This window comes from Eptesicus fuscus, chromosome 19 (genome assembly GCF_027574615.1).
Source record: "Eptesicus fuscus isolate TK198812 chromosome 19, DD_ASM_mEF_20220401, whole genome shotgun sequence".
Taxonomy (NCBI): Eukaryota; Metazoa; Chordata; class Mammalia; order Chiroptera; family Vespertilionidae; genus Eptesicus; species Eptesicus fuscus.
In genome coordinates this window covers 9,089,241-9,106,947 of record NC_072491.1, presented here as the reverse complement: position 1 = coordinate 9,106,947, position 17,707 = coordinate 9,089,241, and the positions used below count along the sequence as shown (strand labels likewise).

Genomic DNA, 17,707 nt, shown 5'->3' with positions numbered 1-17,707 from the left:
TATTCAATCTTTAGGTTTAAAAAAAAACCCCACAACATATAAAATCTTCCTGTTTCTCTAAAGTCTGCGGGCTTAAAAAAAACTTAAGTGATCCTTCTTTTATGAGAATACTGCTTTTTAAGGAGACTTCATAATCTGTTATGGTCACCACAGATTTCTGCTCCTTCCTGAGGAAAAAAAAATGGACAATGCTTCTGCTTCCTTTAAGTAAATTCATTTCTGGATTATTACACATGATCATTCCCCACTTGACACCTTCTTAGAAATTTGACGGTTGGATGTTTTTTTCATTTGCCAAAAAAAAAAGTCCAACGAGGCTTTGCGTGGGATGTCTTAAGTATCAGAAACAGCAGTGTATCTTTAATTTTGAGAGGGAAATTGCATTAATGTAGAGAGGTGCAGACATTCCCAGGAAGAACAAATGTAGGAGACTAGTAGGGTGTGCACAGAGTCCAGAAGGCCAGGAGATACTATTTGATTTTAAATTTTGTGGTCATCCACCAAAAACTGCAATGTAGTCTAGAATATAAATCTCCACAAAAAGAAGTTTGGTTGGGCACTGCAAAATGATGGCGTTGGCTTCATTTTGTTCCAAGTATATATCACAACACACAAGAACAGCATGAGTCATCTGCAGTGGGCAGTAACCTGTGTACAATCGTGTGGGCATTTCTGCAAATGCTCTGTCCACCTCGGCTCTGGAAGGAGAAAATTAGCATCCTATTAAAATACCCTGCTGTCAGAGCTGACTTAAGGGGCCACATGCCAGAGTGGTACACGAAATCTTTCGGACATTTGTGTGCAGCCGAAGTTGTAAAGATCCGAGACTCTTTCTGTCATCAGAACGCCGAAAGCAAAGACACCAAGTCCAGGTGATCGCCGAGGCAGCGCCCCTGTGTCCACCGTCCCACCTTCCGGGCGTGGGTTCCCGGAGCCCTTGCCAGTCCTCGGAAGCACGGGTTCTGCGTCTCATCCCGAAACAAAACTGCAAGTTGGAGCATAGGAATCGACTGTAGTGATTTGACACATTTTTCAAAGCTGCTTCCTGTTGGTTTAAGGTCTGTGTTATAGATCTTGACTGGAATATATAAGACTGCAAAAAAAAAAAAAAATGTATTCTTACGCGAATTGCTTCTGAGAAGCAAAACTATAAATACATTACAGAAGATGATGAAGATACTTCATCCTCTTGTGATCTTGGTGTATGTGTACCTACGTCATTTTGTTGGCAGCGTGTTGAGGGGCTGGCGTATCCACTGGAATAGTTGGTACTCTGACAGGTTTTCTCACTGAGATGAGCAAAGAAAGGTTTGCACAGAGAGACGTGTGTGTATGTTTGTTTGTTGCTGGTCGAATGGCACAGATGTGTAAGTTGGGACGCAGTGTCTGGCACACTGAGATGCCTCCAAGAAGGATATTGATGCATCAGGTTCCGTTTAACCTGGAATATCTGACTACCCATGGATCCACCCGGAAATTTAAAAGGGAACTCTTTTATTTTGAGGGGTCAGACAGCCTACCCTTGTCCATTTTTTTTTTTTTTTATTGAGTTATCAAACCGACTCCTCCATCAACTTCTTCTTTACCTGCAAAGTGATTGTAGTGAATTTACTCGCATTTCCTATTTCAAACACAGTTTCTCTCTAGACCTGATTGCTGAAGTTGTTTGTAGGTTGTTCTTAACAGCATTTTTGAAAGCTGAAAAGGTGTATTAATTTCATTTGCTCTTAACAGCAAATAGGATTTCTGGCTTTTTTTCTTTTTTCTTGTTTTTTTTGTTTGTTTGTTTTGGTTTGTTTTTTTTTGTTTTTGCTTTGCTTTTTCTAGCCTTTCTTTTCCTTTATAATGATGTCCTTGGAATATATTTTCATGGTAATGGCAGACAGGTATCACAGGGAAAAGCAAGATACCAGCACAGTTTTGGCAGGGTGGTCTTTATACAGGTTTTACTGTAAAGGGAAAGGTCGGCTTCAGAGACAGTATTAGTGAACTTATTTCGTGTGGGTCAAAGTGAATAACGTATGAATGAGAGTTGTAAGAAGGATTTTTATTTTGTTATAATTTAGTTACCATTGTCAGTGTTATTTCCAAGGTTCTTTGAAGAATTGGTGGGGACAGATTAGAGTGTTAAAATTTGAGTATTTTTGGATATCAGTGTTTTTCATGAAGATAGACTTGTATATTCAATTTTAATGGCTTTCAGATTTGTAAGATTGTATGTTGTATATACCATTCTATTAAGACACATGTACACATGTCCACTGTGCTTTCAGACATAGATTAAGCATGATAAAGATTATTATTTAAAATATACTTGTATTTATACCTCAGATATTCTTTTGGGTTTTGTACCTCAAGGCTTTTGTTTTTTTTTTTCCTAATGTAAATACACTTACATGAATACAGTCTAAGAGAAAAAGTAAATAAAAGAAGAGGTTTATAATGTGCTCTGTATCTGTACAGAATATAATCGGTAAGTGCACTATTAAATGTTTAAGGGAAAAGTCTGGCCTGCTCGCCTCTGCAATGCATCTTCCTCCCTCCCACCCTGAACACCACAGACTGCAAGGCATGTCATTCTAGCACCAACCACAGCGAAAGCACGGAGTTGCTGAAGGAAAAATCCGGCTGCACATCATTCCAAGGCCAAACTGCGGCTGAGCCGCGCGCCAGCACCCGGGGAACCCTGGGGAAGGTTCGGGAAGCCTGGAGATGCTCTCCGGAGGTCGCTGGGAAACGATGCTGAGAAAGTTACAAGAGCGCAACAGCTCCCGAAAGATGCTCCTAAGCAAAGCCAAGGTCACCGGTTCATCCCGCCAAAGGCCTCGCTCCCACGGTTTGGCTCTCCTGTTGAAAGGATTTCTCCCACGTTCGACAAGAGGAGATTTCAAAGGATGTGAACATGAGCAAGAACTCTGCCACCTGGAGTGGTATCGCCACCACGTACTAACGGTGGCTCATGGCCGAGGTCGTGAGGTCTCCGAGGGCTGGGCTCTTCTCCTGCACATCTCTGTACTCCCTCCCCTGCAGCAGCTTTCAGTGTTTGTACTTGTAGGCACCTAATAAATGGATTATTTGCTAAATAAAAAAAAAATAAAAATAAAATACCCTGCTGTCTGCCCTGGCCTAGTTGATTGGAGTGTTGTCCCATACAGTGAAAGGTGGTGGGTTCAGTGGTCAGGGTGCATGCGGGAGGCAGCTGATCGCTTTCTCTCTTACATTGATGTTTCTCTCTCCTCTCTCGCTCTCTCTCTCTCCCTCTCTCTCTCCCTCTCCAAAATTAAAAAAAAAAGTTTTTTTTCTGAAAATAAAATAAAAACACACTCTATTTCTAACTCATCAAAGACCCTTAGCTCCATAATTAGCAAGGCGGAAATGAAGTTTATTCCAGGTCATCTGAACGCTGGTTTGCTGGGACATTTCAGGAGACCTGTTGTGTCAAAGAGAGCAGCAAGACTACCAGGTTATGCCTTGATGATCTTCACAGGGTGGTCCTGGGAGTTTGTTTCCACCATTCCTACTCAATTCACCATTAAAAATACACACACACACACACACACAACACACACACCACACACACAGAGTGGCCAGATTATGATCTCTGAACGCCTAATAATCTGGTCACTCAGTGTACTTATGTATAAGGGAAAGCTTGCAAATCTTGATATGTCAAGGGACCAGGAGATAGTGGCCCCCAGCCTCTGGCTAGTAAGTCCTCTGCTTCTTTCTAATTACCCACAATGCCATTCTTATACATGAAAAAACCTTATTTTAAAATTCCAATTCTGTGGTCAGTCTACACTGAGTGGACAGATTATTATGCGTTCAGAGATCATAATAATCTGGCTACTCACTGTGTGTGTGTGTGTGTATATATATTATTGATTTCAGAGAGGAAGGTACAGGGAGAGCGAATCATTGACCGGCTGCCTCCTGCATGCCCCCCACTGGGGATCGAGCCTGCAACCTGGGTATCTACCCTTGACCGGAATCGAACCTGGGACCCTTCAGTCCACAGGCCGACGCTCTATCCATTGATATCCATTGAGCCAAACCAGCCAGGATCAATTCAGCCTTTTTTTTAAAATATATTTTTATTTATTTCAGAGAGGAAGGGAGGAGAGATAGAAACATCAATGATGAGAGAATCATCGATTGGCTGCCTCCTGCACAGCCCCCACTGGGGATCGAGCCCACAACCTGGGCATGTGCCCTTGACCAGAATCGAACCTGGGCCTTTTGGTCTGCAGGCTGACGCTCCATCCACAGAGCCAAACCAGCTAGGGCCAATTCACCATCTGATACCCTGACAGACATGGCCAAAAAATGTGACCAGGAAGAAATTGTGTAATTAACAATAAGCCTAAGAGATGGATTTTTATTTTTGTTAATCCTCACCCGAGGATATTTTTCCCATTGATTTTTTTTAGAGAGAGTGGAAGGGAGTGGGGAGAGACAGAGAGAGAAACATCGATGTGAGTGAGACACATCAATTGGTTGCCTCCCCAGCCTGGGACCCTTCTTTTTGCAGGCTGACGCTCTACCCACCGAGTCAAACCGGCTAGGACTAAGAGCTGGATCTTGAAAGTCTTTTATATATCCTGACCCTCTTTACTCTCATTCTCTCTTCTTTCCCCACTACCCTTACTCAACATCCTCCTGACTGCCCATTTTTATTTTATTCCATGAGAAGAGCAGCTACCGAAGTTCTATTTCAGGGAGCTAAATAGGAAAACCAGTTTAACTCAGGCAACTGTTTTTGGTGAAGGCAGGGAAGAGCCGGGGCAACATTAAATGCCTGTCAGACATCAAAGGAAAGGAGCACGGGTCAGCTTGCAGATAACAGCAGAGACCCAAAGCTGAAATACAAACCTGGTAGCAATGGTCCCATTTTTGTAAATGACATCGGCAAAGACTGGGAATGAAAAACTTTCCCGGGTAAATTAAACTCTATTCAGCGAGTGCTTAATAACGGCAAACTGAGTGAACAGAAATGAGCTAGAGATTTGAGTGACATAGAGGTATACTTCCTGCCCTTGTGTTATAATAGAAATTCAGAACTGATACACTTCAGCTCTTTAACAAGATTATATGTCAAGCCCTGGCTGGTTTGGCTCAGTGGATAGAGCATCGGCCTGCAGACTGAAGGGTCCCGGGTTCGATTCCTGTCAAGGGCACATGCCTGGGTTGTGGGCTCCATCACCAGTGGGGGGCATGCAGGAGGCAGCTGATCAATGATTTCTCTCATCACTGATGTTTCTATCCCTCTCTCCCTTCCTCTGTGAAATCAATAAAAATATTTTTTAAAAAAGATATGTCAAATACCAATGGAACAGAACAGAGAACCCAGAAAAAAAAAAAAAGATATGTCAAATAAGTGATAATGACAATATATATAGCTCTGAAATGCAAGAAGTCAGTCAAGACTATACCATAGCCAAAAAAATGGATAGAATTTGGACAAGACAATATTGGAGAACTCAGCATCAGCAAGAAGAGTGATTAGAAAAGAAACTATGGGGAATTCAGAAACACTAAAGTTCTAATTGTATTACTTTTATGGGGCTTAAACAGGTTTTCAAGTTGTCAAGCAAATAGAATTCCAGTAAATGCAGGGAGCAAATATTAATCTCTCTGACTTCCACAAGTTAAACATGTCACAGTTCCCATAATTAACCTTCTAGGGACGGTTATACTACATCTGGAGTGCATTTATCAATCGTTTTTACAAATACTTATGGTAAACTTAGGGAAAAATCTTACCACCTCAGGAAAAGATGGCTGACCCAATGCCCTTCAACCATTATACTAGTAGCTCTTCTAATAACAAAAAAAAAAAAGAATGGAAACATTGAGATTAAACAGGTGAGTTTTATTATCAAATGTAAATATTCTACAAAAACTCAGTAGTATTGTAATATTACTCGCCTATCAAAGTCTTTCAGAACTTTGGGCAGACAGCATCTTAAGGCATCAAGTATAAAGAACTTCTTTTCTGATCTTAAGTGCCAGTTATCACCAATATTCACACAACACAGTTTTTGTTTTTTATTTTTTATTTTCTAACTGCAGTTAAAGGGCTAATCCTGGTCAGCTGAAGAGGGGATGTTTGGGTCTCCAAGCGTTGGTCAACATAATGCAAAGTAAATAAAAATTAGCAGCCACGAAAATCTGCATGGCATTGCATCCAAGCAAAGGACAATGTGAGTAACTTAAAGAAACGTGCACTGAGTTAATCAATCCTGATTTCCTCTTTGGAGTTCCACGAGGCAGCAGTACTAGCTAGCTAGTGTCTAATATTGCACTTTTGTAGCTAGCATAAACACAGCTAAACACACAGAGCTAAATACTGACAGCATCAGTACCTGCTCTAACCACACCAGTGTTTACCTCTCGGTCTAGCATGCTGACTATAATCCTAGGCTTTAAAAGTTTCATTATTTGATAGTTAAGGCATTAGAGAAGGTTTAAGGCTATCTTAATATATACAAGCATTCACTTCAGTTAGTACATGGCTTTCCAGAACACACAGTCCAAATAGTCTCATTTTTGTCATATTTAAAACTATGCAATTACTCTTATTCAAGTCCAAGCCATCAATAATGGGAAAAGTACAGTATAAAATAATACATATAAAGCCACAATGTTCAGTTACAGATCAAACTAGAAATTACAAACTACATGTAGCTGCTTCATTTTTGGTTTCGCATTTTGGCCCCTAGAGTTCATTCTTATTTACAACTGGTATCTGCTGGGGGAAAAAGATCCAACTTTTAAACTACGTATGTTTTGTGGTGGGCGCGCCATTTCTGATTTTTCCCAAGGTATTTAAAAAATGTTTTCATTGTTTTTTTAACTATAAGATGTCATGATGGCCAAGAAACGTAAGAAAATGTTAGTTTTATTTCTAAGTTTGTGATTTAAGTATTCCAAGACCTTTTTCTTGAATTGCTTAGCAAGAGGACATAATTGTGGAGCGAGTAGGGAGATGAAGAGAAGAGTGGGAACACACAAAAATGAAGTTTCCATAACAGAGTTTTTGGTGGAGACAGTAGGCATGTAAGTGGAATATTTTTCCTCCCCAAGACATAAAACTTAAGGAACACCTATGATGCCACATTGGCTGGAAGTAATGGAGACATCCAATTTCCGTTTCACATTTTTAAACGCAATCAGCAAGGAGCCAGGCATTCTGCTTCTAGAAGGATTTGGCTTCACTGGCTCAAATTTTCCACTCCACCAAAAGACAGGGCACAGGCCCACTGTCCAATCATGTTTGCTGAAAATACTGCAGCCTGAGTGTAGACAAACTTCCCCTGAAGTTGCTTGAAGTTGATGAGGTGTCTGATGGTTTCAGGTTCACCATACATCTTTCAAACACTGGGGGGCAGAAAATGAATAAAAGGAAATATTATAGTCTCTAAAATCTTAAATTCTTAGCAGCCATAAAAACATAATAATTTTCCATTTTAAAAGCTCTAAAAAAGCCTTAAGGTAGTTCACATAGTTGGCATTTATAAGGCAGATTCTTGGGGAGTACAGCATAGGCAAATGAAGGTTATGTGATAATTTGCATTTCAACCATTACCTCTACCCTTTGTATTATCATGCATAGAATAGTGTTATGTTTCCATCCCTCTACTTGACTCAACTCCTTTTGTGAAGAGACTATTCTATTCATTCCTTAGCCTGGGTCCCCAAGTTATGATGGCATCCCTCTGATGTTAGACATTAATATTATTATTAAAAGAAATAAAACCATTAATTTCAAACAAAAATATTTGAATCAAGAAGAAGCACGGAGGCAGGACACTGCAGCAAACATGAGCTCTACATGCCAAAGACTAGCATGTAGTTGATTAGGAACCTTTAGTTGGGTTATTTCACCCTCACAACTACCCTATTAGATTACCATGTTTCCCCTTTTTCACAGATGAGGAAATTGAGGCACAGAGCAATTAATCCTATAGATGCTGAATAATTGGCAGATTCAGAATCCGAAAACAGTATTGGTTCCACTATGCTATTTCAGTTACACACCACACAAAAACTTTAAAATGAAAGCACTGGGTTGCTGGTGTGGCTCAGTTGGTGAGAGCATCCTCCTATATACCAAAAGTCAATTTAGAACATTTCTAATGTAATATCAAAAAGTTCCTTTTATAATCATTTCTTATTCAATATACTCATTTTACAATGATTTACAGAGATAGTAGGCTTACCAAATTCATAGACAGCATTAAGGGCTTGAATAAAGAACATTTGGAAAGACAAAGTATGAACCAAAATGAGTATCAACAGGCTAGATCCGTGGTCGGCTCTTCCACAAAATACCACGGCCTGGGCGAGTCTATTTTGAAGAAGTGGCGTTAGAAGAAGTTTAAGTTGAAAAAATTTGGCTCTCAAAAGAAATTTCAATCGTTGTACTGTTGATATTTGGCTCTGCTGACTAATGAGTTTGCCCACCACTGGGCTAGACTAATGTGTTCCTACCACTGTGACCTACACTAGAAAATCCTCCATAGTCCCACTGCTAAGCATTTGGGCATGATGCTTTCTGAAACCTCACTGAAAATGGCAGAGAATCCATCCCTTCCAACTCAGAACTGGAGTCTCTACAACTTCAGAATGAGAGGATAAGTCCCCAATTGTGATTTCTCAAGGACAACGTTTTATTGGCAACACCAATTTCAATTTAGAATCCATGTGGTTGAAGCCCACAGGGTCCTCAACCATGAAAATGTTGACAAAATTTGAAAACAACATGTCAGCAAGCCAATTTCAGCAAACTTAATGATAAAAAAGAAATAAACCACACCAATGCCTGAGCATATTCCTACAACTCCACCTCTTGAGGCGCCTCACCCAGAATGCATCATCCTTCAAGAAAAGGCTATATATTAATAGAAAACAAAAACAAACAAACAAAAAACCCAACCCAACTAATTTCAAAGAAACTTTATCAGGGTTCCTTCCCTCTAGATTTAAGTTTTAGAAAAGGAAAAAGATATGCAACAAAAACCTTGCAATCATTTTGGAATAAATCACATTTAAATTATACCTAGATGAACCTTAAAATATTATGCTAAGTGAAAAGCGAGTTATGAAAGGACAGATATTGTGTCATTCCACTTATGAAGTAACCAAAACAGTCAAATGCATTAAAATAGAAAGAAAAATGGGAGAAGCCAGGGGCTGGGGAAAGAGAGAAATGGGAATTTATTATTTAATGTAAACAGAGTTGGAGAAAAGAAAAAAGTTAGGGGTTAGATAGTAGCGATGTCTACACAACAACATGAAATGTACTTAAATGCCACAGAACTGTAAACTTAAAAAATGGTAAATTTTATGTTATGTATATTTTACCACAATTTTTAAAAAAGGAAACTGGAAAAAAGTATACCTAATTTAATAGAAAGACTCAATGATTCCACTCATAGACACATAAGTCCCAAGATGAAAAACAAATACTTAAATATGTGTACATAAATGCTAGCAAAAGTGCTAGTATTCACAACAGCCAGAAAATGGAAACAGCACAAAAGTCCATCAGTGGATTAAATGCATAAACAAAATGTGTTATATCTGTACAATGAAGTATTCTTCAGCCACAAAAAGGAACAAAGTAATGACACATGCTACAACATAGATGAGCCTCAAAAACATGTGAAGTGAAAGAAGCCAGGGACAAAAAGGTCACATGTAATTCCATTTATACAAAATACCCAGAATAGGCAAATCCTAACCAATAGTCCACATGAGAGATAGCAAGAGAATTTCCAAATGGGAAGGTTTCCCCTTATCCCAAGTAACATACTATTATCCATCGTTGCTTAGATACCACCTGAGATGACAATCTTAACCGCGGTCTCCATCCCTTTCCATGTTTCTGACACACGTGCATCACACTAGGGAAAAGAGGGAACTTCTCACCTGGTCCCTAAGAAAACACATTCTGATTCTTGACCTCTGTTTGTTTAGCCCTTTATCATTTACCTTCTATATCACAGAGCCTTACCTTCTTTTCTGAGGGTGGTCTAACTGCTGGGACCCTTAAATACAAACCCATTCTTTGGGTAGAGTCCTGGCCTGGTCATTTGTGTGTACAAGTCCATCCTCGGTTGCATACTAAAATGCAAGTTAAAACAAACAGGATCAAAAGATGGACAAACTGTCGCTACGAATGGTTAGTATTTCAACTGAATAGATCTACCAACCGAATTATTGGGCATTTAGACGACAGAAAACAAGTTAAAACTGGTACAAGCCATATACATAACTGTTAATCCCAAGTCTTCATTTGTTACTTAAACATGACTGAATACCTTAAAAATCCCTTCTGGGAGGGAAGTTTGATTGAACACACACACACACACACACACACACACACACACACACACACACACACACACACACACACACCCCACCACCACCACCACCACCACTCCACAGTAAACATCACCAAATACTTCAGTGCCTGCTAACAGTAGTTTCCATGATACCACAGGTATGACTCGACAGCAAATATTTGAGCACCAACTATTTGCAAGGTATTCTAAAATAAGCCAAAGGTGTCCTAACAACCCTGTCAACTTTAAATAGTATTCGATGTATTTGCAATCCTGCTCTAATCTCTCAGTAAGACAGCAAGTAAAAATCTTAGCAGTGAAAGGCCCAAAGAGATCATGAATAAAGTCTAGCACTTGCTGAAAATGCAAAATCATCGACAGTAAAAGATCATGCAAAGAGCAAATGAAAAACTTAAAAGGAATTAATATAAGGATTCTCAAGAGTCCATTCAGAATAAGAGACCCATCAACTAAAATATAAATACAGGCTTGTTTTCATTACCAGAATGACATTCTCATCATCAAATGTTTTATTGGTGGTTTATCTTCATAAATGAAGTCCTCATTCTATTAATCTCATTCCTCAAAGTGGGCCTAACTCAGGTACTTTAACTTTATAAGACTCAGATTCCCTAGCACCGTGGTCGGCAAACTGCGGCTCGCGAGCCACATGCATCTCTTTGGCCCCTTGAGTGTGGCTCTTCCACAAAATACCACAGCCTGGGCAAGTCTATTTTGAAGAAGTGGCGTTAGAAGAAGTTTAAGTTTAAAAAATTTGGCTCTCAAAAGAAATTTCAATTGTTGTACTGTTGATAGTTGGCTCTGTTGACTAATGAGTTTGCCGACCACTGCCCTAGCAGAACCCATGCCCTGCATCTTGCTGAGGCCATCAGAATTCCCCCTTTTGTGGAAATCCTGCCCTTTCCAGCCTTACACCCCCACCCTCACCCTTAATGAAGTATGGAAAACTTAAGTTGGAATAGTTTTATAGAAGGAATTTTGCTGAGTGGGGGGGAAACATAATTCCAAAGACTGTATTTAAAAATAACGTATGTATAGAGAATGATATATGCCATTATTATATCAAGACATGTATTTTCAAAAGCATATATATTTTTAAATATATTTTTATTGATTTCAGAGAGGAAGGAAGGGGGTGGGGGAGAGAGAGAGAGAAATATTAATGATGAGAATCACTGATTGGCTGCCTCCTGCACGTCCCATACTGGGGATCGAGCCCACAACCTGGGCATGTGCCCTTGGCCAGAATCGAACCTGGGACCCTTCAGTCTCCAGGCCGGCACTCTATCCATTGAGCAACACAGGCCAGGGCTCAAAAATCTATTTTTATTGATTTTAGAGAGAGAGGAAGGGAGCGAGATAGAAACATCAATGAGAGAGAAACATCGATCAGCTGCCTCCTGCACAGCCCCCACTGGGGATTGAGCCCACACCTGAAACCCGGGCATGTGCCCTGGCTGGGAATCAAACCAGAGACCTCTTGGTTCATGGCTCGACAACTCAACCACTGAGCCACAGCGGTTGGGCAAGATATATGTATTTTTTTAAAACCAGAATCAAACTATGGAGAGATTTCATTCTCTCGACCAATTATTATCAAGTATTTGCTTAATATAAGTAAATTATATAATTACATAAAATAAATGCTAAATAACCAAAAGTCAAATGAATAACTATTAAATCAGCAACCAGCAAGAAATACACTGTAAGTAAAGATAAGAAAGTCATCCTCTGATCGATTGGTCTTGTGACAAAATGGTATCTAAAGAATCTGGAATCGAACAGCTAGTGGCTGTTATTTTCTTTCTTTCTTAGGATCAATCTCTTTTATGGAGGGCCTTCATAGGAGGGTGGAATCGCTGAGAGGATAATGAGATCCTATGTCCTCACCCGGCCTGATCTCCCAAGCTTCAGAGCAGCTGAAGAGCATGGCTGTTATTTTCTGTTCTTAATATAATTGAGATAAAATAATTTACTAAAAAAAATTATGAAGTCTAAGAGAAAGTAGAAAATTATTAAGTCTAAGAGAAAATATGTGAGAGTGATAAGAACTTAGGTTAGATAGAAAAGATTTTGAATGATGCATTGTAACTATCTTAGCACTCAAATGACTGAAGACATACATTGCAATAATTTGATATACTGAATTGAAAAATGGAGGTCCCTGCATACTCCTAATTCATTGGGCCAGGTCATAAATTCCAGGCACTTCAGAAAGGAAGGCCAAATGTCTAGAGATGAAATCATTTTGCGCAACCTTTCTGCTTTTGATATCAGATAACTCTACCCCAATCTTGATGACAAACTGCTGCAGACTGAAGTTATTTTATCACAACTCAGAAGCACACCAATATTTCAGCCACAAATCTAGAAATGATTGTTATTACTAATTTGTGATAGAATAAATACCCACAAAAGCCAGCCAGAGCACTCTTCATAATAGCAGCAATTTTGCTTAATCTCATAACCAACGTATGTGTACAACTGCTTAATTCTATTCAGTGTGCATGTAAAAGTTGATCAGTCAAAATAACCAACAAATTAATTCACCTGACCACTAAAAACTGAAACTTTGCTTGTTACTTTTTAGAATTGAAAAACAATGGGGGAAAATACAAAACTCAAAACTCCATGAGATTAAGCAAATTTTTTTTTTTTAATTTTTATCTGAGGATTTTCCATTGCTTTTAGATGAATGGAAGGGGATGGGAAAAGAGAAAGAGAAAGACACATGGATTGGTTGCCTCCCGCATGCACCTTGACTTGAGGCCTGGGAACAAACCTGCAACCCAGGTACTTGCCCTTGACTGGGAACTGATCCTGAGACCTTTTGGTGCGTGGGCTAAAGCGCTAACCACTGAGAACCACCAGCTAGGGCTAAGCAACCTTTTTTAATAACCTTTGATAAAATTCTCTATTCTTTTCATAACCTAATGAATCAGGTATGAAATTTATAATAACTTTTTTAAAAAATAGATATTTTTATTGATTTCAGAGAGGAAGGAAGAGGGAGAGAGAGATAGAAACACCAGTGATGACAGAGAATCATTGATCGGCTGCCTCCTGCATGCCCTCCTACAGGGGATTGATCCCTGACCTCCTGGTTCATAGGTTGTCAGAGGTTCTACCGAGTCATCTCTGCAAGGGCTTCTTCTGTTGGGCAGCTTAATTGTTTAGGGGAAAAGCAAAGTATCTACTGCTATCTGGGAAAAAAAAAAAAAAAACCCACAAATTTTAGTTGAGTTCTACAATCTTCCATGATTCATGGACACCAAGCTTGTAAATCCATTCTAATAGTGAAAACAGCCTCTGCAGGCACAACCCTTAAAACGCCGTACCATAAATGATCCAGGGCTATTTTAGGATTTGACAATCATGCCTATAAAGGCTTCCCAACTCTAAAGACTGAAGCAAAGCTCAGTTTCAAGGAGAAAGACAATTTTTGCTCTTAATGCAATTAGAAGGCTGTCTAATAATGAATTTTAGCTATTGCAAGAAAGAAGAGTTCGGTTCTAGGTATTATGTGATTTAAGAAAAGGTGTCTGCTCAGATGAGATGGCAATGAGGGGAGATTTTGCTCATTGTTAAAGAGATCTTACCAAGAAAAAGCTCCTTCTTTAGCTGAAGTCGGAAAACAATTGATGGACACAGGCAGTGGTAGAGTGACGAGAGTAATACCAGTTTCACAAGAATTAATTGCGGATCATTTAACATACATGGCTCAATGGATATCCTATAGCTCATTTTAAGGAGTTCTTAACTAAAGATTCATTGAGCTTCCTTTGTTGTTGTTGTTTCAGGATAGGCATAGAGCCCTCTGACAACTTTGTAAATATTCCATTTCAACACCACGTTTAAGTATTTTTTTTTTTTTTGTTAGTCAAGAATTTTTTACTTTGGCCCCGCCAGGTGGCTCAGCTGGTGATAGTGTCTTCCTGTACACCAAAAGGTTGCAGGTTCAATCCCCAGATGGAGGCAACCGATTCACGAACCACACTGCTTATGTGCCAAAACAGCACCAACAGATTAAATAGAAGCATAGCGTGGAAAAGCCCTGACCTTGTCAAAGGGATGAGGTTGAAGTTAGCACTCAACTGGTCCTCCAGATTCACTGACCGACTTGGGTTTTTTTTTTTGCCTCCATCAGCCATCTAGTAGCACTTGTACACACATAAAGTTCAGAGAATCGGTTTCCTTCCTGGCTGCATTCTTTAGGCAAATCAACTTAAGTATTAAGGGCACTGAATAGTTTTCTTCTTCAAGCTACTGACCTGGTAACCTTGGAAGAAGTTAAGAATTTCCTTAACTCCAGTATTGTAGGCCAGGCCCTGCATTCTGACCACCGTGCCAGGCTGTGGTGGGACACCGCTAAGATTAGCAGCTGTAGGGAAGTAGCCAAGATTATTGGGCGAACCTGGGGGGCTAAAGGAAGAGAAAGTACAGTGAACCAATAGGAATAGACAACGTCGAATATTTACTCTAAAAACATTAGTCACGTCAGGTAACAGACCCTCTCAAGGCGATCTCAGAATCATCCGAGTTCTCTCTCCCAAGCCAGGTAAGAACACCATTATTTCCAGAAAAGCCTGAAGTTAAAAGGTAGAAGGGTTAATGCAGAGTTCAAGTGCAGGGCTTCCTCAAAGACCCAGTTCTCGCTGAGATTCTTAAAGGGGCAGGAAGGAGAGAATTAAGCCTTTAAGGTCACTCAACCACAAAGCACCACGTCCACAGCCCAGCTCATTGATGATTAACCGGCTCGTCATCAAGAATATGAAGGCACGAATACGAAGGACTAATAGGAGCCACAGCCACAGACACCGAAAGAAAGCCCCTGAAGTGATTTCCCCCAAGGAACAGACTGTTTTACCCGTACACACAAGCAAAGGGACAGCATAGGAAGTGGAGCACAGTAATACAAAGATACTACAGCACCTCTGAGACATCCCTTCCAACCTGACTAAAAAGCAGGAGGAGGAGGTGGCGGGTGAACTGGAGAAGATTCCCAGCAAATTGAAGTCAATCACCATGAACACAGTGGGGAACTGAGGCACCCGCCTTCTTGGTACACCTTCAGCCGTCACCCCCAAGGAGCACAAACCAAGTGAACACCTCATTCTTTAGGTGGCAACTTAAGTAATTGCCATGTCATAAAATAAGCTTCATCCTATTCACCACCCAATCGGTTTTCCACCACAATCAGTGGCCAGAAACCCGTAGTAACTGAAAATATTGGGGAAATTTTAAAATAAGTTGTTATTAAAGAGCGATCAAGACCCACAGTTTTAGATGATTAACCTTTATACATCTTTCTAAGGAGGTGATTATCCCATTTCAAAGACAAGCAAACACACACACACACAAAATGAAAGGGACTAAAAATCTTTGAGAGTCTGTAGCCTACATGATCCTAACTGATGGTTAATAGGAATGATATCACATGTGCATCTAGTTCCAGACTCCATTTTTTTTATTTTATTGGCGCAGCAGCCCCGAGCAAGTCACTTAATTTCTTTTAACTTCAATTACATCATTTGGTAAATGGGGATGATAGCACCTTCCAAGTTCCCCAGAACTGTTCTGCAGATTCAATGATTTAAACATACCAAGTTATTCCATAAACCATAAAATGCAGTCATTTGTTATTTCACTTTTGCTATTTCCATCACCATCATTCTATTTCACTATCTTGAAAATATGGGAGAGCCTGCAAGTATTACTGGACACCAAGCTGCCTTTAACCGCTTCGGTGTCTAAAGCCGTGATCCGCAACTTGTTTGCCTATTCGAGTCACCTGGGAGGCACGGCTTCACAGGTGAATTTTACCAAACTTTGAAAAACAGAATTTTTTTTTTTTTTTTTTTTTTTTTTTTTGCCAGCGTGGCTCAGTGGTTGAATGTCCACCTACAAACCAGGAGGTCACGGTTTGATTGTCAGTCAGGACACATGCCTGGGTTGCAAGCTCGATCCCCAGTGGGTGGCGTGCAGGAGACAAGGATTCTCTCTCATCACTGAAAGTCTCTCTCCCCCTCTCCCTTCCTCTCTGAAAGCAATAAAAAAATAAAAAAAAAAATAAAAAAACAGATAAGAGTTGTCCATCAAAGCCAGACTATACCAGAAGCTCATCCTAATCTTTATGCTCAATTGTTCGTCACTGTTTTCGGTTCTTACTTACCTCCATTGTCTTTTTAGTTAGGTTTCAGATTCTCAAGTGCCAATATTTATCAGTGTCTCTTGTGCACAGTGTCAATAATGTAACGTCCACAAGTCAATACAGCAATGAATTCAAAGGTCTAGAGTGCTGGGAGATCGTACCACGTCATGTAAATTACCAAGGGGACTGCACTGGAGCTGGGTAGAAAACCTTGTTGAGCTGCCTGAACAAAGAACTGAGGTGGGTTGGGGGTGAGAGGAAATGAAGCGAAAAGAAAAACGGCAGGAGAGGGGCTTTACCAAAGGTTTACGTTCGGAGCACCATGGAGCACTGCTGCTGTACACAGTATTTATGGCCATGGCTGAGGCTCCTTCCCAAGCCACACGTGTTAAGAAATCGCTGAATTTAACACACAAGTGCATGTATTATAAAGTTGTTCCAGATTTCCTCCACTGCAGTACTTCATGTCCTTTCTACATATTTAGGTAAAAAAAAAATTTTTAAACCCAATGTAGAGAAAAACTGTTTCCCTCAGCGTCTGACCGCCTTTCCTTTGAAGTTTGAGTTTTGCAATTCTAATTTAGTTGCTTGAGATTCTGTTGTGAGACCATTCAAACATGCTTCCTATCCTACATTTTCCCAGATACTAATTTATATCATTTAATTTCATAATGTTCAATGTATCCTAATAAGTCATTCAAAATTCTGTGTAGAACAGGTATATATATGAAAATATTGGGGGCCAGGATGCCATGACACTCACATACACTCCAGCGAAAACAAGTGTCACATACCCTTCACTCATTTATTTAATACCAGAGGCCTAGTGCACGAATTTGTGCACGGGTGGGGTCTCTCTGGGTGGCCTGCAGGGATCAGGCTGAAACCCGCAGTCCAACACTTGCCTGCAGCTCCTACCTGCTGCTCCCACTCATCCTGACCCCACCATGCCTGCCGTGGGCTCGCGCCCAATCAGTCCCGATCAGGAGCAACTCGCACTGCCACAGCAGCGCTTGCCAGCCATGAGCCCTGCGTCTGGCACCCACCCAAGGGGAGTAGCCTGCGGACTGGGCTGAAACCCGCTCTCCGACATCCCCCAAGGGGTCCCGGATTGCAAGAGGGTACAGGCCAGGCTGAGGGAACCCACCAGCACATGATTGGGCCGGGGAGGGACCGCGGGAGGGCT

At 40.4% G+C, this 17,707-nt stretch overlaps 1 protein-coding gene across 8 annotated transcripts in view; it reads right to left on the bottom strand.

Annotated features, from left to right (window-relative positions):
* Window positions 1–5,851: 5,851 nt before the first annotated feature.
* Window positions 5,852–17,707, bottom strand: part of ESRP1 (epithelial splicing regulatory protein 1) — a 54,499-nt gene continuing 42,643 nt past the window's right edge. For 4 of the 8 annotated variants that reach the window (XM_054708288.1, XM_054708282.1, XM_054708281.1 and 1 more), the window contains exons 14-16: window positions 14,642–14,792; window positions 10,019–10,128; window positions 5,852–7,380 (exon numbers count right to left, since the gene is read on the bottom strand). In XM_054708288.1, coding sequence (XP_054564263.1) covers window positions 10,054–10,128; window positions 14,642–14,792 — 226 coding nt within the window. In that variant the 3' untranslated portion in view covers window positions 5,852–7,380; window positions 10,019–10,053. The remainder of the gene's footprint in view (window positions 7,381–10,018; window positions 10,129–14,641; window positions 14,793–17,707) is intronic. The other 4 variants (XM_054708284.1, XM_054708285.1, XM_054708286.1 and 1 more) reach the window with 3 other exon arrangements.